Genomic DNA, 26,452 nt, shown 5'->3' on the forward strand with positions numbered 1-26,452 from the left:
CATGACTTATCTTACAGAACATCCTAGTAAATTTGTAAGTGACCATATCAGGAATTCACAGACAGGCATACATGCATTGCTGTAGAGAGCATGCTTAATTTGGGGGGGAGCACACCCCTCACATTCATGTTTTGTTACTATTTGGATCTGGGTGAATTGCAAAAAAGCCTCTGTAAAAGTCACTTTTTAAAGCATGCAATAAATTTCAGAAACTTGAAAGGGCCATCTGGCCTAATATACCTGCCATCTTAGACACTTATCTCACTCCTACTTTCCTGCTCTTCCTCCTGCCCCTCTTTAAACTTCAGTCCCCGTTTTGTTTTCAGGAAATAAATCTTGAGGTATCTTTGGCATACTTACATTCTTTGTTTTAATATCACTTCCCACTAATGCCTTAGCTGGCTTACTATCATTTGCAATCAAATCTAAATCTTTATTCACTCCTAGTTAAAGAAACAGAAATTTCTGTCCAAGCTGTTCAAAAGCTGTTTCAGCCATCACATATGTTTAACTCTGAACGGCTCTGCAGTCCTACTGAAATGTCATTAGGGTATCACGTAAGCTGGTTCTGAATTTTAAGTGGGTACCTACTTCCACTGGCAACAAAAGGTGTTTTATTATTTATCAGCCGTATTATGGTTTATTGCTTTTGTGCCATTATGAGTAGGAATGCTGCCTTAGTCACAGCATTAAAAAAAGCAGCCTGATTTTGGGAACCGCCTCAATGCTTTGGATCCACAGATCACCAAAGTTATTTCTAAATGGGATACTCAGGCAGGACCTCAGAACTCCCACTCTGAGTGCATGCCCTGGCTGTGGCTTCCCACGTACTGGCATGATATGGTGTACTCCTCTCTTTTTTACACAAGAGAAAAACCTTGATCAGGTCAGAACGTCCTCGACAATTAAAGGTAATTTTTTGGCAATATTTTTGATGGTATTTATTGGAAATACCATTGCAAAAACGATCTTCAAGTCCCAAAATATTTGAAAGGGCTTTGCTTGTTTTGAAATCGATTTTATTTCCTATAGAAACAAAATAAGTCAAAATCGTAATTAGGATTATTTGGTGCTGTTATTGACACATTGAAACTTTCTGACTAAACTGGAAACACATTTTTAGAAACTTCACTCCTCAGTTTATCTCTCTCACACAGTAAATTAACAGGAGTATGGTCATTGATGGTCTACTCCTTTACTCCTTCTCCTTCTATTCCTCCAGAATTTACTCCTATCCTCAGAACTACATAAAACAGAGAACCTGTATGCTTCAGCCTTATGCATGTACGTGCTTTTTCTCTCATATACAGCCCTAGTATTCCCTTTAGTAATACACCAAGCAACCTATACATTAACTCTCAGGAAGAGGACACTTAATTCGTACTACCAAATGTGTTCTCCCCCTGAACTTAATAACCTAGGGAAATAAGTGTATTTCTTGCATCTTAGAAACCATGGATTTCCTTTTGTGTACATCAGATTCTAAAAGCTATGACAATGAGTGGACAAATATAGACTGAAACAGATTAATAGGTTTATGACATAAAGCACAATCACTAACCCCATTAAGTCAATTCTCAATGTCTACAATCATAACAATTATTTTTACTTTATAGCTCTTAATCCTCAGCCTGAAATTTAATTTACTAACTCTATTAACTTAATTTCAGTCTTACCATAGTTGTCTCTTGAATTGACCCAAAGCTGTTAATGAAGATGTTGACTGCAACATCGACTGGAATTCCTTAAAAAAAAAAAAAGAGATTTCTAGTGAGCTGCACAATCCAGTAAAGGTACGTCATCCTTCATTTAAAGCTCCTTTATACTGGTATCACAATGTGAAATATTTTTTTATAGGGTCATACAACTTTATCTTTTCAAGTTAGTATATATACAGTTCTCAAAAGCTGCGGTTTAATCTATTTCCATTAAAAGCCAATAGAAATCACAAAAACTCTTTTCAACGTAGTGATAAGAAAACAGAAAAAAATAAAATCCTTAGTCCAGAGTGCTAATCTTAAAGCATTTGACAGATCATAAATTTGAGTAATTTTCAAATTCCATGATTTTCTGTTATCACTGAATGCACAATCCAGTATTACTTTTGCACACAGTGTAATGGATAGAAGCAATTCACGTTTCTAGCGGCAGACACTTTTAACTGTCAAGGTCATAAGGATGATCTATCATGCCAAATTACCTGTTTATGATTTACAATGGCACATTTACTTATATTCTAAGAGGATACTTCTTTGTGCAAGTCAAGTACATAACTGTAAAGTATGAATACAGGCAGACAAAAATTGTTGCGTGCAGCTTTCACGGCTACCTTGCCTTGGTGCAAGAGAGTCGGAAAGCTGCTCCATTTTACAGTGGTTACCAATTTGCCAAGAAAAATTTCTAGAAGCAGCTGTGAAGATATTAACATGGACTGGATTTTTTCCTCTTTTCCACAGCCAGGATTCCTGTAGTCGAAGAGGGATGGTGTGACAGCTGCTACATCTGCCCTCTGTCACCCTGCGGGAACTGATTGGCAGTCATTTAATCTGGTGTTAACAGAGAGTTATCACAAAGCAGGGAGCAGTGGCCTGATGGTTGTGAGAACTAATTATGGTCCACTAGTTTTATTTAGCACCTATATGTTGGGAGTGTCAGTATGTACACTAGATGCATGGATCTGATCTAATTTATACTCTTACAAGTACTTAATTCAGTGGAATTCTTCCTATTTTCAGCAATAAAGAGATATGAATATGAATATAAATGAAAGAATATATGAAAGCTCTTTTGACAAAGTAAGCAAATACAAATATATGCCTCACCTAACAGTTTGCTTGTCTGCATACAATACTTTAGTGTACATTTAATACCTAAATCCAAACTCAGTAAATTCTCTTGGTTCACCAGAAAATCACTAAGATACAATTTCACTTTTTTCTATTAAACCAGTTTGTTTTTTTAAAACCAGACCAGTTAGGTGTGGTGCTTTTGGTTATGCAATCAGCATAATACTTGGTTTAGCGCCTGATGCATGCGACAGAGCACCCACCACACCACTAGTAGCTAAGAGTGTACTATCTCTTCCAGATACGAATAGGAAGTGCGGTCCAGAAAAATCAGCTGCGTGTGAGGAAAGTTTTAACATGGGCAAACCACTTGTCAGGAAACGCTTTTTTTTTTCTTCTGCCTCCCTGTGAGTTAACATTACATGTCCTCCCTTTTCCTTCCCTCTTGATTCTTACCAGACTGCCAGCAAGGTAATCAAAAATATAAAGAAATCTGCAAAATGCTTTGTGGTTACAGAAATCTCCGACGTGCTTTGTGATTACAAGCTGATCATGCTGAAGAACAGGTAGAGCAGAGGCTGGACATTCATTCTGTGAGACAAGGCTCAGTGCTGAAAACATATAAATATGATTCTACAGAGAATCAGAAAGAAGCAGGACGCTTGCCGAGAACTGATTTAAATACATTTATACAACTTAGTTAAATAGAACATCTGAAAATGGTCTCTTCAAAAGTACAATAAAGATTATAGATTTCCAAATTTCTCATACTATTGATATGCATGTTAAAATGTCTCTTGCTGTACATACAATTAAATGTAAGTTTTACAAAGAAAGAACTGACTTATGTAAACTGCAGTGTCTCTAATGTAATAGAACTGTCTTTTTCCAGCAGGGAAATAATCTAATTCCTGGAAAGTGTAACTTACAGCTGTATGAGTTATTAGAGTATTTGAGAGTATGTATTCCAATCTTTTCTGCATATGTAAGGAAATCACATTTGCCTACATGGAAGACTTCTACAACATTTGCCTATCAGGGAGATGTTTTAAAGTCAGAGAATGTGTTTAAATTCATTATCTATTTAAAATCCCAAAGTGTGTAAGCTGTATTACTAACTTATCTTTAAAGGATTTAATAATTGTATGGTTTCCAAATAGTGATACGGCTGATCCCAAGTTTTATAAAGTCATCTTAAAGGATCTCTATAGAGAATTTTGGTGTTTTAAAGTACTGTAAAGCAGAGATACTACTAAAGTCTAACTGAAATATAGGGATAAAAAGACATCTAAAATATCTTATTCTATAAAATATAATTCTACTTTTAAAAGTAGAAGAAATAATAACAATAATAATATTAATAATCTTAAAGCATCACGCACTATTATGATAATGAAATCCTAACATACTACCTTTCAGCTCAAAAGGGTAAATATCTTCTACAGTTTCACACTATGTAGGGAAATTTTCATTTTTTAAAAGAACAGAAATTTAGGTTGTGAATATTATCTCTATATAAATTTTCTGTGTGTGAAAAGAGGAAAAGTTGAATTCCAAAGATTAAAGAAAAGGCTGAAATATCTGACAAACCTTTGAAATTAGGCCTTATCCTGGGATCATAACTGAGTAATAGCCTATTCAAGATATTGCTGGTAGAATTGGCAGGTACTCTTGCAAGGTCTTCAGCTGATTGCTGCCTGTAAAAAAAAAGTGCATTAGTTACTATTAAGACAGAAACAGCTGTGCGCGTAAACTTAAGACATTTTAAAGTCTTGCCATAAATGCCATTTCACGAGCCAAATATGTTCAGCGTTTTCAGGTTCCACACCGTACAGTCTTCCATTCCTTATGATGTTTCAGTATTTTTCAAGAAACTATAACAAGCACAAAAGCTCTCCTATATACTCTTAACTGTAAACATGCAAGGAGATAAACGTCAATTCACTAATTGTTCCCTTCTCTCCTAATATAAATGTCCAGAGCGACATGATTTCTTCATTAGCAGAAAGCAGCCACCTGAACTATTTTCAGTGACTGTCAGATTAGGAACACAACTAAACTGACAGGCACTTGGCGGGTGCCAAACCACGCAGAGGCTTTTGGCAGTCTCCTGCTCTCGCATGCCAGCGCCAGCTATTCCAGGGAGAGCTGGAGCCATTGCATAATCTCATTGTCAAGTGCTAATAAAAGCTTTGTTAGGGAAAACGAAGCCTTGGACTCTCCTCTGGTTTTGCAGGGGGAATTCAAACATCTCCATTTACCTTGTTGGGTGTTAAATTAAAACCATCACTAAAATTAAAAAGAACGTGTGACAGGTAAATGTAGCAACATAAAATTGGGTGTACTAAAAAGCACTAAGGGTGCATCAGTCCCCACCCCATGTACTTCAAGCACCCAGCAGGCTGATAACGTCATGTAAATGAATTTATATGTTGTTTGTGGAACCCATCCAGTGATGTTTTCCAATTTTGAATCCTGTCTTGTAGTCACTTTTTCATCCATTTTATGACTACTCTGCTGACTTTCTGTCATTATAATTTAGTAACCAAAATGCCATGTAAAAATAAGACAAACACCCTAGAGAAGCATGTCACATGCATTAACACTATTACCTCTAGCAAACAAACCCATGAACATATTTTAAAAGATTATCCAGTTTAGTTCCTAAATGTTTTCCATAACCAGTATCAGCTGCCATTGCCTCCTTTACCCTGCTTAATTGCTTTTTTCATTATTCTTTTCCACATCAATGTCAACTTGACAGACGTATGGGTTATTCTTTATAACATCTCAGTTCACTGCTAGTTTTCTTCTCATCCTTCAGTTTCCTTCATGTCCTCTGGGACTTCTGCATTATTGAAACATTTATTGAAGAAAATATTAACGTTCCAAAAGGCTTTTGGCCAGTTTAAAAAAAAAATAAATTTGTAGGAACGTATCAGAGCTCCTGATTTTATGATGTCCAATTATAGTAGCTCCTGTTCAGCTCCTTATTGACTACTGGGGAATTAATTAATTAGTTAATGTCACCATTGCGTGATATCACTATTTGATTGAAAACTGGAGATGAGACCGGATTTTAGCCCTGGCAGAGCTTTTATGAATAACCCCACCTTTAAAATCAATTGGTTTAACTCAAACCATAAGGGAAACAACAGGAGCAATTGAACAAGATCTGCTGACTTGGTAGCACTTACTATGCCTTCACAATGAGATTTAATCTCCTCAGTTAAAATTTAATAGCTAAAATTTTTATAAATAAAACTATAAAGGAGTTCCCTATTATTAAAAACATGTCAACCATTTATGATCACATAACTTCATTTTATTCTATCATCGTCTCCTTTATATCCTTTGAACATTTTATCCTTCAGAAACAAAACAATCAGATTTCTGTTTTCCCTATTGTATCCAGGATATTTCTGAAACGTAAAGCTGCATATCTGTTTAACTATTTGCTTGGATTTGTTTGACGTTATACATGAGGGAGAAAAGCAAATCATCTCAGCTAAGACAGCAAATAACCACTCAATCCTCCTTGAAATTTCAGACTACTCACCAGTCACTAGCAGGATTAGTTTGAATTCTGAAGGCTACCCAAAGGTGTAGCTACCAAAAAGTGGGTATCCATGAGCATAGCTTTAACTACAACATAGAGGATGAGAAAAAATTTTGGAGGAGCTTTAAGTGGCTGCAGTACATAATTCCCCACCCATCTCTTGCAAACGCACTAAAACTGCTGCCACATTTAATAATCGTATAGGCGAACTACTTGTTCTATCAGCATTTATACAGGGATAAATGGTCCACCAATAAAACAAGGAATTTTTTACTTTTAGTAACACATGTTAACTTCCCTAGTATGTCCTTATTCTGTGTACAATAAACCTCTGCTAATCTACTATTAAGGCAATTACATAGCAGTAGGTGTTCTAACCCCTTTGAATACTTGATAAATTCACTTTCAAACAATTCTCCCAGGGTCGTGTTTGTGGCTTTTTATATTTGATTTAGACTTGGATCATTATGCAAAAGAACTAATTTATTTCTGTCATTTTGAGATTTGTGTTCGTTTTCAGTGATGACCTTTACCAATGAACGGGTTGCTACAGAAATATCATAAATCAGTTTTGTATGCTTTTTTTTTGCAGTTACCACTAATGGGACAATAGGAAAACATAATGGTAAATGTTAGTATTATTTTCTATTTTGTAGCAGGAACAAGACAGAAAAGAATCTTCATTTAACTATTTAAAAGGCAGGCAAACACTCTGTACACCATATTCATTCTGACATGAAAAGGTTCACAGCATTGCTTCCTTGCAAGTCACAGATCTTAACATCTAAAATGTCTACAGCAGATACCTACAGAAATTATATTTATAAAAGGAGGGTCTTTTAACACAAGCAATAGGATTTCTTTCTAAATCATATATGCCTGGTATTAATGAAATATCAAAACAAACAACCAATGAACAAACTTGAATCTTACTTTTTTGTAAAATTTCTGCTATAGATTATACAAAGAAGTTCATTAAATAGTGATGATGGTAATCTGAACCACAGAAGATAAAATGGACACATAAATTAAATACAGATGCTCATAAAATGCAATGAGAAGAGGAGAAAAGTCTGAGAAATTAAATGAGTGAGCATCAAACAGCAAAAGAAAGCCAAATACAGCTGACAGGTTTATTTGTCTCTTCTTTTAAGAGGAATAAGGTGGTAATTTTGTGAGATCTGAGTTTCACTGCAGAAGTATGTTAATGCGAATATCTGTTCAGGCTGTTTGTTCAAAGGTCAACCATGTATTAGGTAAAGGAGATTTACTGCACTGGGAAGACAGTGATGGGATGAAGAACGGGTGACAGCACTGCTTTCTGGTAAAGAACATCATGATCACATTTTCCGTAAGTTGTTGGGTAGTGTTTTGAACTTATACAAGTGTAATGCACACACATTTATTCTCATTTATATAAGAACCAAGTGAAATAGAACAGCATTGGCTGTTTTGAGTTGGGAGAAGCAGCACAGAGAGTCAGTAATTGCTGTTTTTTAAAGGTGACTTTGAATGAAGCGGTCGGACTGGCTACTGGAAAAAAAGCTTTGCTGAGTATCAGTTATATTTTCACTGTGGTCTTTTACAGCATGCTGTCATTGAACTACCGTCACTGAGTAGCACTCATGCGACTAAACACCGTCACAAGGACTGGATGTCCTTCAGAGAGCTTTGCTGATTGAAATGCCTAAATTTCACCTGCAAATCAATAAATCATACGTGTAGCTTTTGGTGAGTTAAGAGGTTATGCCACTTTCAGAGTGACAGATGAGCAGCACGATTTAACGCAACAGTGAATGGGATGGGTTAGGCGCTTGGAGAAACAGGCTGGGACTATTCATGCCACTAAGATATTTAAGTAAAGCCACTACCACCCCTGCATAATTGGCCATTCTGGAATGAATTATTGATAGACAAATGTGTAGACTACATAACAAAAAAAGAAGTTGAGCTGTGATTTCCCTTCCTAAAAGAGGCAGTACTTCAGTTTGGTAAAGGCTGTCTCATTCCCATGTAACAACACTCACACCAGTTGAGAAGTTACTTACTACTTTTTCTTATTCAACCTACAATTTTCACATTTGTGAAAAGCTGCTAACTAGCCTAAGATTCCCCTTAGATCTCCACCATTTGCAGCATGTGTTGTAATTTTAATACATTTATTTCAACTTGCGTTGAATGTACGTGGAGCTGCTGGAAAGCATTAGGAAATGGAAAAGCAGCAGCATTCTTCACGGTAATTGAGGTGTTCTAATCAAGATATGGTGAATACCAAACAAAGGGTAAGGCAATAAAAGTCTCACAGTTCCTACAAAGGGAATTTAAAAGCAAGTAATAGTAAAGACAAAAATTGCTTTAACAAGAATTTTGCCTAATTAACATTTTTAAAAAAAAAAACACCCCAGAAAAAACCCAAAGTATGTTTTCTCTTTTTCTTAAAAAAAAAAAACCCCAAACCAAAAAGTATTCTCAAAAGTGTTCTCGCTTCTACAGACAGTGTCCACAAAAGCCAGAAAGAAAACAAAGTACAGTTAGTCTTCCAGCATGATGTCCCTGAGTGACATGACTGGCCTCTCTCCAGTCTTTGGGAGGTTACTTCTGGTATCATTGATGAATAAAAGCATGACTTTAAACACTGTATTTCACAGGACATGCAGTAAGGTGTCCATCTCCTCTTCCACTGCAGCTCTACGCATTTTATCACTGCCTTTGAAGAACATGATTAACATTTTAAATTGATGGCAACAAATAATTGCTTTCATTATTCACTAATCAAAATCCAGAAGTTTAGTTAAGCAGATATGCGTGGCAAAAGGAAACACATATTACATGTGGTTTGAAATTTATGTAGCTTCCTTACATTTGTGTTAAGCAAATGTGTCAGAAGACATTATATCTCTATGAGTTATCATGACATTTAGTCTCTCAGAGCTCACTGAAGTTACAAGGAGTTCTTATTGCATGCAGTGCTACAGGAGGATGACTGGAGGAAAGAATATAAACAATATTCTACACAAGTGGGAAGAAGAACCTTTGCTGTTGTATTCATTCACCTACTGCCCTGACCCCTAGCCTTAAGATCCCATTATGCTGAAGAATCTCTAATTTTAGAAGAGAACATGAATATACTTTTTACTTATGGCGTGACAATGAGGGGGGAAAAAAAAAAAAAAAGATGTCACAGGGACGTATTCACACGCCATCTTATAATACACGGCAGTCCAGACAGTCAGGTAGCATGCTTATTCTATTGTTGGTGTTTGCTTAGAGTGCATAGCTTGGATAGTCTAGCATTAGGCTTTGCCTTTGCATTAGGCTTTGCCTTTGCATAGTTCTAGATTACGGTTTGACAGATAAAAACATATATTACAACTCACACTGTTCAGTTATCTCCAGCAAAATTTCCTATACAATGCTGAAACAACAGATTTTAGTACAGTTTATCTAATCTATGTGATGTAAACTGAAATTTTAGACATATAAGATGGCAGTGTATATCTGAGAATGATAAAAATAAGTTTTGGGAAACACAGTACCTGTCGTCTCACTATTGTAAGTACTATTTCCCTGATATAAACTATCAGTGTTCTGATTTGCTGGCATTTGATATTCTGAGTGCAATAACTCAAAGCATGAAAATGGGTTAATACAAATCAATAAGATACTATATAATTCTTCTGAGTGATCTCTATGATCTCTAGTATGCTTAATAGCTACATTTTCAAACTGTACCAGGTAACATCTCTATTACTAGGAAGAATAATTATGATGCCTCCAATGCAAAATGATATCACTCAAATTACATTAAAACTATGGAACTCTGCATAATTGTTTCATAGAATCATCATAGAATGGTTTGGGTTGGAAGGGACCTTAAAGATCACCCAGTTGCAAGCCCCCTGTCATGGGCAGGGACCCCCTTCCACTAGACCACGTTGCCCAAAGCCCCATCCAACCTGGCCTTAAACGCTTCCAGGGACGGGGCAGCCACAACCTCTCTGGGCAACCTGTTCCCACCACCCTCACAGTGAAGAATTTCTTACTAACATCTAATCTAAATCTACGCTCTTTCAGCTTAAAGCCATTATCCCTCATCCTATCACCACATGCCCTTATAAAAAAAGTTTATGTGTCTTCATAAATGCAGTTGACAACTAAACACCTAAAGTTAGATATGTAACTTCAGTACCTAAGTTTGGAGGTAATGCAGTGTGGTGAACCAAGAGAAAGGTTCCTTCATAGTGGAATTTGAAACAGAAACCCAGATTGGGCATGCTGAATTGTGGAGGTGAAATAACTCATCTTTTACCTCCTACTGTAGATAGACCAAAGAGCATAGTCTGCTAACATAGTCATGTAAGCAACCTTCCTGAACTTGGGTGGTGTGAATAGCTCAGTTAGTGTCACTACTTCAGTCCTTGTCTACCAGAGAAGCTTTGGTTTCACATTCAACATTGCCAGAGTTGGACACCTTAAGGAGTGTTTATATGGTAATCTGAAGTGCCTTCTTATTATTCCCTAAGCTTGAGAGAAGCAAGCTGATTCATCTGCCTGCCACAGAGAGGACAGCCCCCAAACCAGTAGAACCAGGCTAGTATGGTACTTCATCCAGCCTGACTAGTACTGCTCACAGCAAGCTAACTGTGCTTTCATTTCTTAAAATTAGCTTGTTTGCTCCTAGCTTAGGTACCTCTGCATCCCACCGAAGTCACCACCTAAGAGACTCTCGTGCATAACAGGCATCCTGTTGTGTCCTGATATTGCATGCAGACATGAACCATGATCAGCATCTAGATGTTTAAGCAGAACTACAGACATTTTAAAATTATCCACATCAGTTCCTTGTCCCAGTCTTTTCTCCAAACGTGGTAAGTACTGAGACAATACGTGGATCTTGGTAAAAAAAATCTAACCACCTTGTATAGTGGTATACGTGGAGATACATTCGATATAATTTGTCTTTCAAAGATCCCTTTGGTGGAGCTTAGAACAGAATTTAGTTCAATGGTTTTCCTTGTGTTTAGGTTTAGGGGGTGTAATTTAACCTGCAGTTCCAAGTATTTTCTCAGTCTGGAGGTTGAATATGAAATACAAAGTCTGTAACTTTACCGCACGATTGTAGTGTCTCATCACTACAGTGTTCAGAATACAGTAAATGCTGCTCACTGACAGGGAGAATTACTGAACGAGAACCAGCCTACCATGTTTAATTACTGTTTTACAAGAACACATAGGTTTTGCTTATATAGTTTTATCTTTTACTCCCCAGCAGGTTTATCCACTCTGAAAACTAATTCCCAAACCTCCTGGAATGTGGCCCTATCTGTCCGGGATCATGGCTTTCCATGAGAGTTACATGCTACAGACTGATTAAACCATTGACCAACTGCTGTTAGCATGGGGCAAAAGAATTTTTATAGGAACCAGACCTGGCCTCTGCAATGTACTTATCTTCAGAATGACTGTGAGATGTAACTGCCTCCACAACCAAATTCAGGCTTTTCTTTCAACTTCATTCCATCTTCTCCCACAAACTGTATCAACCCTCCCATCATACCTACAAACGAAAATGTTCACCAACTATCAACAGTGTCTTCTGCAAGATGGCAATGAAGACAGAGACGATTCCACTTTCCCACCGTTTATGTTTTGAGGATGATCACATACTACATACCGACAGAGAGGCCACGCATACCCAAACGCGTGATACAGTTAAGAAAAGTCCTTGTCCGTGGGAAGGTAGAGAGAATAAAAGATAGATACACTTTGAACTTATACTTCAGTCTTTATGGGAAGAGCATGTCAGAAGCTGACAGTTAACCAAGAGAAATTTTAGGACAGGCTTTCATACAACTCTCTGTTTTAAACACATCAAAGGCTTTTTTCCCTAGCTCCACTGTCTTTTGTTGTTGTTTTTTAAAAGAAGCTGTTTATTGAACCTTGGCATCTGTGACCTTTCTAAGCTTCTGCCCTGGCAGATGGCACAAGCCATGTTTTCTGGAGGGCTTAGAGGGCCGTTTCACAGTTTCTGAAGTAGCCGATATGCTTTATTGAATACGAGCCAAAATATGATTTGTACTCTTGCTTTGTGGGTAAAAAAGTCTCTATAGATATCATACAGTATTTAGTTAACCATCTAGATGGATATAAATCTCCATGTGGAACAATACGTCAAGGTGAGGAGGGATGCTATTTTAAGCACAGCCTTGATATCCAGACAAAAGAATGAGATTTAGTGATTGAGGTTATACTCTTAGCATTGCCGTAGCATTAGAGACGCTGTGGGATCTTCAGAAATGAACACTCTGCAAGTGAACAGCTGAGTCATACGAAAACTATAATTAACAGGGATAGGTGTGATTATGAGCATAGTCGTAACTGATTTTGTTAGCTGCTATTTGACTCTTACATCTCTGTACCTTCTATAACACTGTCATAAGTAAAACTTTCCTTATAATTTCATTTGTCTAGAGATCTCGCAGGCAGTTTTGAGTAGAGACCTTCTGGGCTGCTAAGGATTGTGGGGATAACAGCAGCAGCTCACACATCATAAAATAACTGAAGTATTTATTATGATGTACCAAAAGGAAAAACATTTTTCAGCAGTGCTCTTAGAAAAAGTCACAGCTAAGTGTCCAACATGTTTACCAGAAACAGGTATGATGACAAATTATGAAGAAGTCACTAACAAGTGAGTAACAGAGGTAATGCAGTTGACGGGTAGTCTCCGATCAGGAAAGAGATCAAGTGACTAAATCCATTTGCAGCTATATCGAAATCATCCGTATTCAGTATAGTGAATTTCAAAATAAGCTTTGTAAACAGAAGACTGTAATCCACAAAATTCTTATTTTTTTTTATTGAAGAGGTGGACCTGTTTTGTTTTTTCTTTTGTTTGTTTTTTTTTTTTAATATATTCCATGGAGACAAAAGGCAAGAGTTTTGTTACATTAAAGCTTTATATTTTATTGCACTATGCATCTGTGGAAGCCAGCTTCTCAGATTTATGCTGCAATACTCCCTATTATAGGACTGTAGGCCTAATATATCAATTTCTTTGTTAATCAACAAACATTCAGGAATCAGACACAAGTATAATTACTCTATGTTTCATCTGGAAAGCCTGAGGTAAGAAGGAAAATGATCTAAATGTAAGATGTGAAATCTTACATCTGCTCTGAGCAAGCATTAAATCAAAATAAGAAGCAAGTGATTAAGCATCAGCTTCATGAAACCCCTCGATAAAAAGGCTGGGGAAAACAGTCTCAGAAATAGATGAAACTAAAATGGCCAATGAAGCCACTGTCACACAATGCACTGAGAAGTACAACGTTATGAATAATCACAAGTAAGAGATTTTGCTCTAAGATACAAAATAGAATTTTCCTAATTGAAAGAAGCAAATATCTGTTTATGAGACAATAATGAACTTTTTATGGGGTTTCTAATCAGCTTGTTTTCAGCTTATTCTAATAGTAGTTAATGTCATGCCAGAGGGGCACATTTGGCAAAAGGCTTGTATTCTGGAGAGCCATAAAAGGAAAAGTTCAAGTATATTCAGTTTTCATACAAACAAATTCATGCTAAAGTCCCAAACCAGTCTTATAACCACCCATTTCTTAATGTCAAGCTAAGGAACTCAGGCAGTAACATCAGACTGAGCATAAATCTTTCCCTGAAAAGTATTTGGGTACATTTGAATTTCATTATAAAGTTTGTAAAGAGAAGACTGTTCCTTATATAACTACTAGTGTGGGGGTTTTGTTCTCTTCAGGAGGTAAAATTTAGCTTTTCACATTTTATAAGGAAACAAAAGGCAATAATTTGTTACAATTAAGGTTTAAATTTTCTTGCACCAGCGACCAATGCAAATTAAAGGTAGATTAAGATTTTAACTTATATGTTTTCATTAGGAATTTGTACCATTCTATTTTATAAATGGGGCAAAATCCTATTTATTTTCTTTTAAAAAATACAATGCTTTCTTCTAAAAGATTTCTTTTGTGCTTTGCTAGTAAATTTTTCATTCGACCACTTCCTTTGAGACTATTTTTGGTCAACCCTTACGGTGTCACTTAATTCCCACTCCATTGCACAGTGTTTTGGTTTGTTTCTGAGGAAAGATTCCTTACTTTTTTCCACAGGAAAAAAATTACTAATAGGAAGCCTTTTTTATAATGCAGAGTGTCACCAAGTAAAGTTTTGTGAAAGATTATAAAAAGCTTGCTGCTGATTGAAAGTTTACCGTCAGTAGCCTGAGTTAAGAGAGCATTAGCCAATTTCTCTGCAAGACAGAACTGGCTTTCATCGTTCATTCACATGAGAGGTCTTCCAGGTGCCAGCCACAAAACCAGCAGTCTTGCAACCCTGCTATTACAAGTGGTTGTCTCTCAAGCTGCAAACTTCAGCCAAGTAAGATATAGACAACTTGCTCATTATTCAGAAAATTCGATAGGGCTTAGTGCTCTGGCAATTAATTCTAGCTAGCAATACTGCACACATGATACATCAGACAAATACTGGATTCCACTAGTATTTTCGCAGAAAGCTTGAACTGGCTGGAATGTAAAAGTATCACTTAAAGAATTATGGCATTTATTCAATGCTTTTCAAATATATTGGTGACAAATGGCATCATATTTAATGGTTGTAACATCAACTGGTATCAAAAAGAACAGGGTACCAAGAAATACTGTGCTTAAGAGAAAAATAACCCCCCCAAAATCCCCCCACTTATCAAGATAAAATGACATCAATGTTTTGAATTCTAATTAGGACCAAGTCACAAACGGGGGGAAATAATGGCTGCTTCGATCACACCATGGGAGATGCGGATTCAGTTCTCAGCTGCATAACTCACTTTCTGAGGAATTCAGTGCTTACACCTGTCCTGGGAACTACGACATTTCTCTCCTTGCTACAAAACCTCATGGTAGCTCAGATCAAAAGCTCCATACAGACCTCAACTTAACTATTCAAAAGGGATAGAATGGGTAGGGGTCATTTCAGACGAGTCATGATCACATTTGAGACTTGTATCTTAATGTATTCAAATCCAAAGATTCATCTTATTTTTCAGGTTTGATATAAAAAAGAATGAAAACACTCACCATATGTAGAAACTTCCTAAAAATTTTGGGTTACAAATAAACATCACTGTTAATATTTAAAAAGAGTGGGAACTTTAAAAAGTATTATTCAAACATTGCTTCCGTCTGGTTATTCTACTTATTTTTTTCTTTTCTTTGGAAAAAACCTATTAATGTTAAATAGCCAGTCTCATCTTCCAGTCTTCTTCTTTTATGGTCAAAGAAGAAATGTGTTTTCAATTTGTCTAAACAATTTTATCACTTCAGGCACAGCGCTTTTCTACACTTATTGGCAACTTACTATACTCCATTGATCTTCTCCTTGGATATTTACACCATAACACTAAAACGATGAGCAAGGCTAGCCAAGAAAATGACAAAAGAGGCCCTCACAAATAAAACTTTTGCATTGTCCTATGGATCACAACCTAAAATGTGGTAAGCATTAGAAAGAGGGAGTATTTTTAACATCAAGTAATCGTAAGTGTCCAGAATACGTTCCCTATTCAGCTGGGTAATCGCAGATTTTAATTTCTGTATTTTTACAGAGAGATTATTCCATAAGGCCATGCTTTATAGCAACAATCAATCCACTTCCATAAAAGTTATAGTACTGTAAATCATTGATGGAAGATGCTGAAGACCTTAGTTCTATCCAACACGCAGTAAGAATACGCGTAGGACAAGCCTTCTCTCACAGAACTAAGCTAACCAGAAATTGAATTACGACAGTTTTCCATCCTCTTTGCTTTCTTCAGTACACCTGCACCATGACGCTAGACAGCATAACACTATGGGACTACATTACTGTGTCCCCATAAATAGCAAGACACTGGGCTGGAATCCCCCACAGAGAAAGAAACAATTTACTATGGCTTAGATTTTTTCCTTTCATTAAAACAGAGGACCTGCTGCAGAAGAAACACACTCATTGACAGAACTTAGCTCTGGCACTGGTCAAACCCTCTTCCTCCCATCCCCGCCCCAAACCCCATTCTCTCAGCAGAAGGCATCACCTTCTACTTCAATTGTCACTTAATTTCCACTGTTAAAAATATGGCAAGATCGCCATCATACACAAGCATTAAAAAAACCAGGGAACATACGATGGACATAGATATTGCTTCTTTTTCCCCTTTCCTTTCTTTGAAGACTTCTCTTTGGAACAGACTTCTTCGACCCATAAGGAGAATGACACGAAAAAGAATACCGCTAGTAAGAACTTCATCTTGAAGATTAAGCTTCAGAGAAACCTTCAGTCTGTGGCAAAAGGAAAGACAGAGGTTTATGTTAGTAGGGCTAGATATGGCAAATGGGAACACGTACCTACAGAAAGTAAATAAATGTGGGTTGTTTTGGGGTTTTTTAAGAAGTTTGGTCTTAGTTGCCTTGGGAGAGAGACTCCGTTGAGGTGCACCTCTGATATGGAACCAACTTAGGCAATTTTCTGAGAGTCAAGTACCTTCCCAAAGTTAAGAGAATGACAGCGAGGAACAGATTTAAGTGCAAGTTTGCTCCAGTGTGTTTGAGAAAAAAACATGATGTCCTTCAAAGGCTGCCTAACTCAAAATCCTCAGAAACTTGGAAACAGAATTCCTCACCAAAAGTGTGATGTATCAATTACATTAAATACGGTTAAATGTGACCGGCCAGTCATCTAGCAAGGCAGAGAACTGCAAGCCCTCTACGTCCTTGCACAGATAAAGTGACAATTATCTCAATGCTAGTTATGAGAAAGAGTTGCACATTTAATTTTATGTACAGAATTTAAACACAAATGATTATTTCGCATGAAGTACTCCCGCAGAGAAGCCAGCACTGAAAGGGCCTTGCAAAGATGACTAAACACAATCTGGAATACTGTGCTTTATTACATCGTGTTCATGTTAACATTTTGACTTCTCACAGAGAAAAGCACATCCCGCAGAGGCCAGGAGCTGAGTTTGTCTTTGGCCAGACACGGCCCCACCTGCCCCTGGTCGCAGCCGCACGACACCCAGGGCATTTTCCATTTGTTTCCCCTCGCACAGATACTTCCCAGGCGTTTCCTTGGGCCAGCGGAAACCTCGGAGATGCCTCGGTATCAGCTGCATTTCCCACTTTGATTTGATTTACTTGGGTTTAATTCTTTTGAAGGAGCAGTGGCTGCCTCTCTCACCCTGCCCCCACCTCCGGGAGGCAGCGGGATGCTTCACTCCACCCCGGAGACCCGCAGCTCCCCCTCCCCCGGCCGCCACCGGTCGCGGAGCTGCCCCCGCCGCCCCCTACCCCTCTCCCGGCCTCCTCGCCTCCCCGGCACGGCCCGAGGCCTCCCGCCAGCCCCAGCACCGGGGAGAGAGCGGCCTCCGTGCTGCCGAGCGCTGCCGGTGCAGAGCGGGAGGAGTGAACGAGCTGGGCGGGGGGGGGGGATCCCCGCACTTCCCTCTTCTCCCGCCATGCAGCGACGGGACAGGCCCGGCGCTGCCCTCGGGACAGGACCCCCGAGCCCCTCCGGCGCCCGCCCCGGCCCCGCCGCCGCGGCCCGGCCCCGCCGCCACCGGCGCTGGCCGAGGTGCTGACAGGGCCTGGGATGCTGCCGCCCGGCGGGGACGGGGCTGTCCGGCCGGCCCTTTGCTCCTCCGCTGCCCCCTCCCCGCCCGCCCCCACCGAGGGCACGGGCCCGGCGCCCACACGCAGCCCCGCCACGGCCCTCACCGCCGCTACCCAACGCTCACCGCCAGACGTTCCGCCGCGGCTCCCCCGCGATTAAGGCCGGCGGCGACCGGGGAAGAGGCGGCGGGCCATTTCGCGGCCCGTTCGGTACTAAAACGCGGCTCCTCCGGTAGCGGAGCGAGCCCCTACCTCCCACGGTGTCCTCCGCGGCCAGTGAGCATGTGCGGTAGCCGCGGCGCGGCGCCCTCCCAGTGAGCATGTCCCGGCCGCCCGCCCGCACATGGGCACTGGGCGAGCGGCACCGCCGGTGGCGGGAGGGCCGGGGGAGGGGGGGGGGAAGCGGGAGGGGCGGGAGGGCCGGGGCGGGGGGGGGGGGGGGGAAGCGGGAGGGGGGGCCGGCCGGTACCGGCCGGCCCCCCCTCCCGCTTCCCCCCCCCCCCCCCCGGCCCTCCCGCCGCCGAGGCACCGACGGAGCGGTGGGAGATGCAGAGGAGAGGCGTGTATTTATACATACACACACGTTTAGTCAATAGTTACCGGTGGCTTCATTTAAAATTTCAAATTTTTCCCCGTGAAAAAGCGAGAAATTTCGCTGCGGGGATAGGCGCGGATTGCTGTTACGAAGGACATTGGTTTTTCCAATCGCTGTAGGCTTGAACTGCATTATAGAGAGGTGATGGAATGGAAATTTCGTATCTCAAATTCTTTCTGGAGCTCCTGGTATCTCACACTTGTAGAAGTACAGGTACGTGCTGAGCTTCTTGCTTCCATCAGCTATTTAGCCTACATTTTGGAAATGGACAAACACCATTATACAGCCGAGTAGACTTAAGTTAGCAAATGCTCGCCCTCCCATCATAGTTCAGAGGCCTCGTCTCCCATTCTTTTTAGCGACCAAGTTACTGAAAATCATGATGATTCTCAAGTTTTCTTTATCTTCCAGCCTTATCTCTTATCACTCCTCGTATAAGAGTGGGTCACGTTGCCAGAGCTTCAGCTTCATAGTATAAGGGTTCACGTTGCCAGAGCTTCAGCTTGCAGTGTGATAAAAGAGCAGCGTCACCTGAAGAATGCTTTTTATTCTTTAGAATGAATCCAATGATTCAGTGTTATACGTTAATTTGCACTTTCTGCAACGTCCTGTGATCCTCATCATGCTTCTTTGTTAAGCTCTCTTGAGGTTTGAACTATAATAAAATGACAGATAAAAAGTGAAGGAAGTCACCTGTTTGGCAAATGAGAATTAAGTGGGCACACGACCCGGTGAGTGTGCCATGGCAGGCAGCAAGCAGTGTGTAAATCCTGTAATACTCAAATTTTAGGTACCCTAAGCTCCACCTTCTCAGCAATTTTCCCATCCTAACTGAATTATAAACACACTCCGAAAATAATTCCATGCCCTTCAGAATTTGCTGCCATACGGTATACATATACTGCCATATACATATATGCATACATATGTGCATATGCATGCATGCATGCAGATGCAAAAATCTGCTGCCATGAGTCAGTTTAAGGCCACAGGTCTTTCAAGACATAGTTTTCCAGCTCAAACACAGGAACTTGCAAAATTAAACAAAGTGAAGTTGTTTCCTGAAACAGAAAGCAAAGCCCAGAGGCCACCCATGACACTGTCTGCGTGTGGAAAAAAAAGGTAAGCTGATTTTTTTAAAACCCTTCCAAACTTCATCTCAGGAATAGAAACCAAGCTGCTGTAGTTGTTCTAGAAGGACTGGCATAAACATTTTTGAGACTGGGTACCTACTGATTGCCATTTCTGCATTTTTGTTGTGTTACCGGGATAGGGGCATGACAAATAAGACAGCAACATGCTTGAGACACGAGGACAGACGTGTCCCCTGTTTGCGTTAAGAAAGCCTTAAGACGGTAGAGCAGAACAAGCACCTACAAGATGCGGTAGGAGCGGCGGCAGGGCGTCGGATGGCTGCCAGCACCAGCAGCCTGAGCTGCTGCAGCCACGGCGGGCTCCGCTCCCTGCAGGCTGCTTCCTGCAGCCCCCAGCCCCGCTGCTTCTTACCGCCTCTTGTACGCAAAGCGCCTCTTTGCCTCCCTTGGGCTGGCTCCACATCCGCTGGCGTTTGCCTCCCGCTGCAGCTATCGTTGTAGGCACCTAAGGATGGATGAGTATTTGTGGTAACTCAACAGGACAATGCATAAAATAGAAATGAGTACCATCCACCCCTCAGGTTCACATTAAATAATAGCATGCAGCTAATACCTTTCTAGAGCTAATAAAGGTGAGACGTATGTGACAAAGACAAGAAAAGGGAGCTGCAGAACTGGGGAAAAAAGCCTCCTATAAAAGCCTTGTACCAGCAAGCCAGTTGATCATGAGTAATGGGCCAGGTTCTGCTGATTGGTTTTGGAGGTGTTTTGTATTTCAGAGATCCTCTGACTACTAAATGAATGTATAAGGGCAGACCCACCTCCGTCTCAGCATTCGTTGCGTTTCAGAGGGCAGGAGCGGACTCCTGTCTTTCCTCTGCTCACAACTGCTGCTGTGTCCCCTGCTGGGAATATCTAACCATGTTCGTTTCTCTGATTCAGGAATAATTCCCAGGAATTCCTGATCTTAGGCATTATCCTGATCACTACAAAATAGCTGTGTAAACCATATGCAAAATATAACAAGACATTTCCTAGTGATCAGCCCAGGGACGGTCGTCCTTTCTTTAGTTTTCAGTAGTGGAACACGGAGATCTGAAGATCAAGCAGTCCAGCCCTGCTGTTCAATCACATAAAAGATACTTTGTAGCTGTATAAGATAGAATTTCTTTGGGTTTATAGCTCTTTTTAGTCTACTTTCTTAAGTTATTGAGTTTTGTGTAATAACACTCTGTACGCGTGCATGTTTCAAACAGCTTGTTGCAAACTTTTGATTTTTTCCACCTGATTGATACTACAATTAAAAAAAGAAAAAAAAAATCCACACAAAAAACCCCAAAACACCAAAACAAAAGAAAACAAAAAAACCCAGAAAGAAATATTAAGTCCTGGGGTTTTTGTAAAGACAGCTGGCTGGGAAGACAGATTGAGCTAATGTTGCTGCAGAAGAAAAAAAAAGTGAGAAAGAAAGCAGACTGGCCTGAGTGATTACTAGACATCAGAAAATCCACCTGGGAGAAAGCTATTATAAATTCTTTAAACACAAACATATTTAATTCATAAAGTATCTGCTTTACTAGAGGAAGAATTATGACTGAAAAACAGAACTTCTAATGTCAAATAGCTGACAAATTTTTATTAAAGCCTTTACCAAGCTTTTTTCAGGAAAGGGAATATGTATTTTTAAATTTCTGTTAACAGAAAAACCCATACCTTAGCTTTTAGATTAATTCAGTTAAAAAGCCAGACAGCCACAAGACCCACAATGATTGGAAATCAGATTTCATTAGTTTCAATGCTCACCAAACAAGTTTTTCTTATAAACTGAATTGATTTAATTCACATGATTAAAAAATATAATTTTAAAAAGGATTTCACGTTCTGCAACCTTCGTAATTGCAGATGTTTTTTATTTCAATCACCTGTCACATCTTGATGGCTTTGGTGATCATCCAGAAAGCGCGGAGGTTTACAGGACTCCTAAGAAAGACCGATTTCTAAAGGATGCTGAAAGCTCTTTGTTCTTCTTTCCTTTTCTACTATTGTGAAGAGGTATATATCCTCAGGTCATTGTAGGAAATATGGACAAAATAGGTATTTGGTATAAAAGGTTTCTCCCTTCTGCTACCAATAACCAGATCTGCGGAAGGTACCTGATTTCCTTCCTTCTGAAAAAATGAGTGATTTTCATTCCATTTTGAAATACAGAAACTTAAAGTAGCAAACCCAGCAGCGAGGAAAATAACAAACAGATGAGCCATCAGATGAAGAAAATTATAGTCTGTCCTCCGTAATGTTCCAGTTCCCTCATCTCTCTCTTCTTTACAGATACTGAGTGTGACAGATGATCCTTACGGGGTTGATCTGAATGCTGGCAAATTCAGACTATTATGCCTTGGTGGAGGCTCTAAAATGAAGACTTTTAAGAGAGCTGCATGCACAACCAAGTGTCTCATTTATTAAAATTAAATGAGAAAACGATTAGAAACGTGTGCCCCTTCAAACATGGTATTGCTGGTAAGTATAATAAGCCTGGGCTATATCAGGCTTTATGTATCTGATAGATAAATAGCTTGTCAGAATGGAAATGGCATATATTGATCATAAAAGACATAATCATATTAATAATGCCTGTACTTCACAGGAAGCAACCACATGTCTTATCGTTGTCGTGGATATACAGAAAATTTGGATCGTACAAGATGCCCAAAACATATGTTCCTTGCAGGCTTATGCATTTTATTGCTTGCATTTCCTATGTAGCTATGCCTTTGCTGACAGATGTCCACGTGCAAAGCACTGTCAAGCTCTGTGTATGACTTCAAGATTTTTTCCCTGCTCTCATTGCTAAAATGAAAGTACTGTAGCAATGACCCCAAAGCTGTGAAAAAACCCAGCAGAACAGAGTACATGTCCTGTAATCCCTGAAAGGATTGATCAATATGGAAAGCAGAGGTATCCATATTAGAATACATATATCCATATCTTGTGCAGAAAGACCAAAAAGTGTGTCAATAGTTCTCCAGTGTCATTGCCAAAGAGATTACAGTTTAATCCCCAGTCACCGAAGCCAATAAGATTTGCATTGCTGCTATCAGCGGGTGAAAAACTCTTTTAGAGGTTTCAATCTAAGAAACAGTCTCCAAAGTGATCAAATTCATAGTTCCTGTTGTTATGGAAATAAGCCTAGGACCTAGAATTAATAACATTGCTATGTGAAGTTCTGCATGTTCCTAGAAGACAGCTTAATCAGCCTGAGAAATGTATAAACTGTCAAAAAAAGTGTTCTCTCTTCTGAAACACCTCTCCTTGTGTTGGAGTATTTTACTAGTGACATTGAAGTAACTTTAACTCTTGTTGCACCTTGTAATACCCACGGTCAGCATAGTAACTTAAAAAAAAAAAAGTTTTGCACACAATGATATACTTATAACAGTGTTAAAAGACCAGCTAAACCTCTCTTTAAAATTACTCACGCTCATTTTCTACCTGTAAGATAATCTTTTGGAATGTTCAGAAAGATTGTCACTCTGGTTTGGGGGAAAAAAAAAAATCAATCAAAAGATGCCTATTTGAATGCATCCACATTTAACCCGTATGCTCACATTTAACCCCTCTGTTTCAGTAAAACTGTCTGGCTGTGTAATTAATTGGCTGAACACATTTAGCGCCGGCATCATTTCTTTTGTGGATTATACTGCCATTTAAGAATTGAGATACAAGTCAGTGGTGAAAAGGATTAGCCTGTCAGCTTCAAAGTTCTTAGAGGCAGTGCTTGTTCATGCATAAATGGTAGAAGTAAATGACTTGGGAAGAGTTAATGCATGATTAGTAATTGTTATCAACATGCTACAGGCATGAATTGCATGCCCCATGAATAACTGTACCACAGCTATATCTATACAAATCGATAAAGAATATAGCTGCACCTTGAAAAGAAACGGGAAGACAGTTATTATTGAAATGTCATTCAACAACACATTCTATACTTTCTGCATCATAAACACTTTCTAAAGGCACTTATTGCATACAAAATGCTACACAGGCTGAAGTGCCTGTATTTCCTCTGCTTACATAATGAAAGGAAAAGAAGAGACAGATGCCTTGTTGTGCAAGTCAAGGCAATTCCAGCTAATAGTTTTAGGTATGATTTGGGATTCCTCCTGGCTGACTATGTTGGAAAGACACTGAGATGTTCCTGAGGACAGAATTGAGGACAGCCTGCAATGTCACATTCAAATTTCCTTTTTGCCCACCATAGTGCATGCATTCTGCCTAAATCACACAGCTGATGTGCTTTACTGTAGTAGCTGCTCTTTACTTAAATTCTTCTTGATTTGCACTCAGTCTGAACAGCTGTCAGCTACCTGCTAGACATATGGTGCCAGAGGCCCGCAGGGCAAATTTCTTACAACCCACAAGATGCTCAGTTGCAGTCTTTGGAACACTTCTAGCACACTATCATGGTGTTAGAAGGAATTATGATTATCCCTGGCTCCAACTCCAAGCTGGACGTGAGGCCCAAAATTCGTCGTGTGCCTGCTACCTAAAGAAAACAGATCCTTTTGGCCTTTCAGACAGCTATTTCAGCAGAAATCTCACTGTAAGGACTTTGTTTGGTTCTTAGTCTAAAAAAATTATATTCTCTACATTTGTGCTATAGTAAGTCATAACTTTAGGATCTGTTTCCTCATTTACATTTAGCAATTCAGAAAAGGGACATCATCAAAATAAATGCAGTTTGCAGGAGAATGTCTGCGTTTTCACATTTAACATGAGCGTGAAAGATCCATGCAGGTTAAAGGATCTGCATTAGAAGATCCTAAAAGGCATTATTAAATTTACCCTGAAATTAAAGTTCTGTTACTTTTCTTTCAGAAAACTCAAAGAATTGGTGATGCCTGACTGCTGATTCTTTGGGTAAGGAGTGAAATGAAGACTGTAAAATGTAGAAGAACCATTATCTATACAGCAGAGGAAGTCCTGGAGAATATAAGCACTCAGCGAGAAGAACAGGTGCTTGAGGCACAAACGCAGGTATGTGACACACAGTATTTAAGGAGATATTTTTCAAGAATAGGGAATATTGGAGAAAATTAGGGGTTGGAGCAATCACTGTTATATGAACCCTCTTGACTGAACATACTTCTGAAAGGTTTGAATACAATTAAGCATGCGAGAAAGGCCGTGTCCTCTTAGTTTGGAAAACACACTTCAGAGTAATCATAATTATATACTTGGTGCCTAGTTATTACACGACATGGTTTCTCAGAAATTATAATAGCAATTAATAATTTCCAAAATAGAAACTTCCAAAAATATGTTACCCAGAAATCCCTGCAGGAATTGCATTCATCCTACAATGACAGCTTGTCATGGAAACAAGTATTTTACACAGTATGCCCGAAAAGTACAGTGTAAATTATGTACCTTACATCAGCATTAAAAATAAATCTAGCACCGAAAGTTCAAGAAGCCGTGGTGAAAGCTCTTGTGCTGCTAATTCTCTTTTTTTACATCTAACTATAAATAGATGCCAGAGGTTTTAGCATTTGTGGTCATTTGGTGTTAAAGAATGTACTGACCTTTTACTGCATCCTTAGTATAATTTTCTCACCTCTAAGACATTACCCTTCCTGTCTTGAACTAGGAGAGACTCATACATGCTAACGGATCTGATGTCAGTGCTGGTAGAGAGAACTATTTTTATGCCAGAAACAACCTGGTTGTTGAAAAAAATACATTCTTCTTTTCAGATTATAGATAATTATTGTTATATTTCTGCCTTTACATGGGTTGACTATGATATCAAATTAGGCCAGTCGGCAGAGCCATTGCCACTATTCATGTCCGTAAGCGTGATTTGAAATGCTTGGTTTGATTAAGGATCAGTATTTTATGTTAGTGCTTATCTTGAACGTATTAGTTAAAATCATAGATCCTGCAGTCACTCTGGATGCAGAACTCAATGGAAATATTCCATTCTGAACATCTAAAGGACTAGGACTGGGGTTTGTCTGCCCAGACACATATATCGTGGCAAAGCCCCATTCCGTTATTCTGTATGCAATATAATTGCAGTACTGTTCATATGAAGACCATGCAGTCATTAAGTATTTGATGAAGATTGCCAAATGACTGCATGAAAGCAGCCACGCTGCTTCAGGCCACTGGACCCCGTAGCACAATATTCTGCCTGCAACAGTGGCCGCAGGCGGGTGCCCAGGGAAGAGTATGAACAGGACCAGCAGGTTCTATACTTTCCCGGAATACCTTTCCAAACTCCAACCATTTTCAACTCAAGGGATTTCTTAATACCATTGCAAAAGCACATAGACCTTAGTGTATTAGAACAAGGGACATATCAAGGGCATTGCTGCCCTGCCCCTCCAAGATTAGCAAAAGAATATGGGGCAGCCTGGGTGCACAGAGGAACTGTCGGACTGCAGAGAAATAGTCTGAGACTAGCTGTCACAGCTGTCAAGTCTGGCATGATGGCTCAGCTCAAAGGTCCAAATTTCTGCTGCTGTAGGGCAGAAGAACTGGGTAAATAAGAGCCAGAAACTCCAGGCTCTTTATATCATCATTTTCCTTTGGCTAACACTATACATGCATAGGTATTTGCCCCAACGTGCACAGGAACACAGTTTGTCCTGGTTTTCCCCATTTTCCCTGTTTCATAAAATCAAAAATCACTCAGGCTCACAAGTAGAAGCGATTTTCCAATCTTTACCCAATTC

At 39.5% G+C, this 26,452-nt stretch overlaps 1 protein-coding gene and 1 long non-coding RNA gene across 4 annotated transcripts in view; one reads left to right on the top strand and one right to left on the bottom strand.

The window, feature by feature from the left end:
- Window positions 1-18,400, bottom strand: part of GLRB (glycine receptor beta) — a 52,947-nt gene extending 34,547 nt beyond the window's left edge. The window contains exons 1-4 of one of the 3 annotated variants that reach the window (XM_054825434.1): window positions 18,276-18,400; window positions 16,541-16,694; window positions 4,377-4,483; window positions 1,677-1,744 (exon numbers count right to left, since the gene is read on the bottom strand). In XM_054825434.1, the coding sequence (XP_054681409.1) occupies window positions 1,677-1,744; window positions 4,377-4,483; window positions 16,541-16,662 (297 nt within the window). In that variant the 5' untranslated portion in view covers window positions 16,663-16,694; window positions 18,276-18,400. Of the gene's footprint in view, window positions 1-1,676; window positions 1,745-4,376; window positions 4,484-16,540; window positions 16,695-18,128 lie in introns of all 3 variants that reach the window. The other 2 variants (XM_054825435.1, XM_054825433.1) reach the window with 2 other exon arrangements.
- A 207-nt stretch (window positions 18,401-18,607) lies between these two features.
- LOC129206368 (uncharacterized) lies at window positions 18,608-24,724 on the top strand. Its single transcript, XR_008577098.1, has 3 exons — window positions 18,608-18,831; window positions 22,041-22,229; window positions 24,591-24,724. It is a non-coding gene; the product is annotated as an uncharacterized LOC129206368 (long non-coding RNA).
- The last annotated feature ends 1,728 nt before the right edge of the window (window positions 24,725-26,452 follow it).

This window comes from Grus americana, chromosome 4 (genome assembly GCF_028858705.1).
Source record: "Grus americana isolate bGruAme1 chromosome 4, bGruAme1.mat, whole genome shotgun sequence".
In the NCBI taxonomy this organism is placed as follows: domain Eukaryota; kingdom Metazoa; phylum Chordata; class Aves; order Gruiformes; family Gruidae; genus Grus; species Grus americana.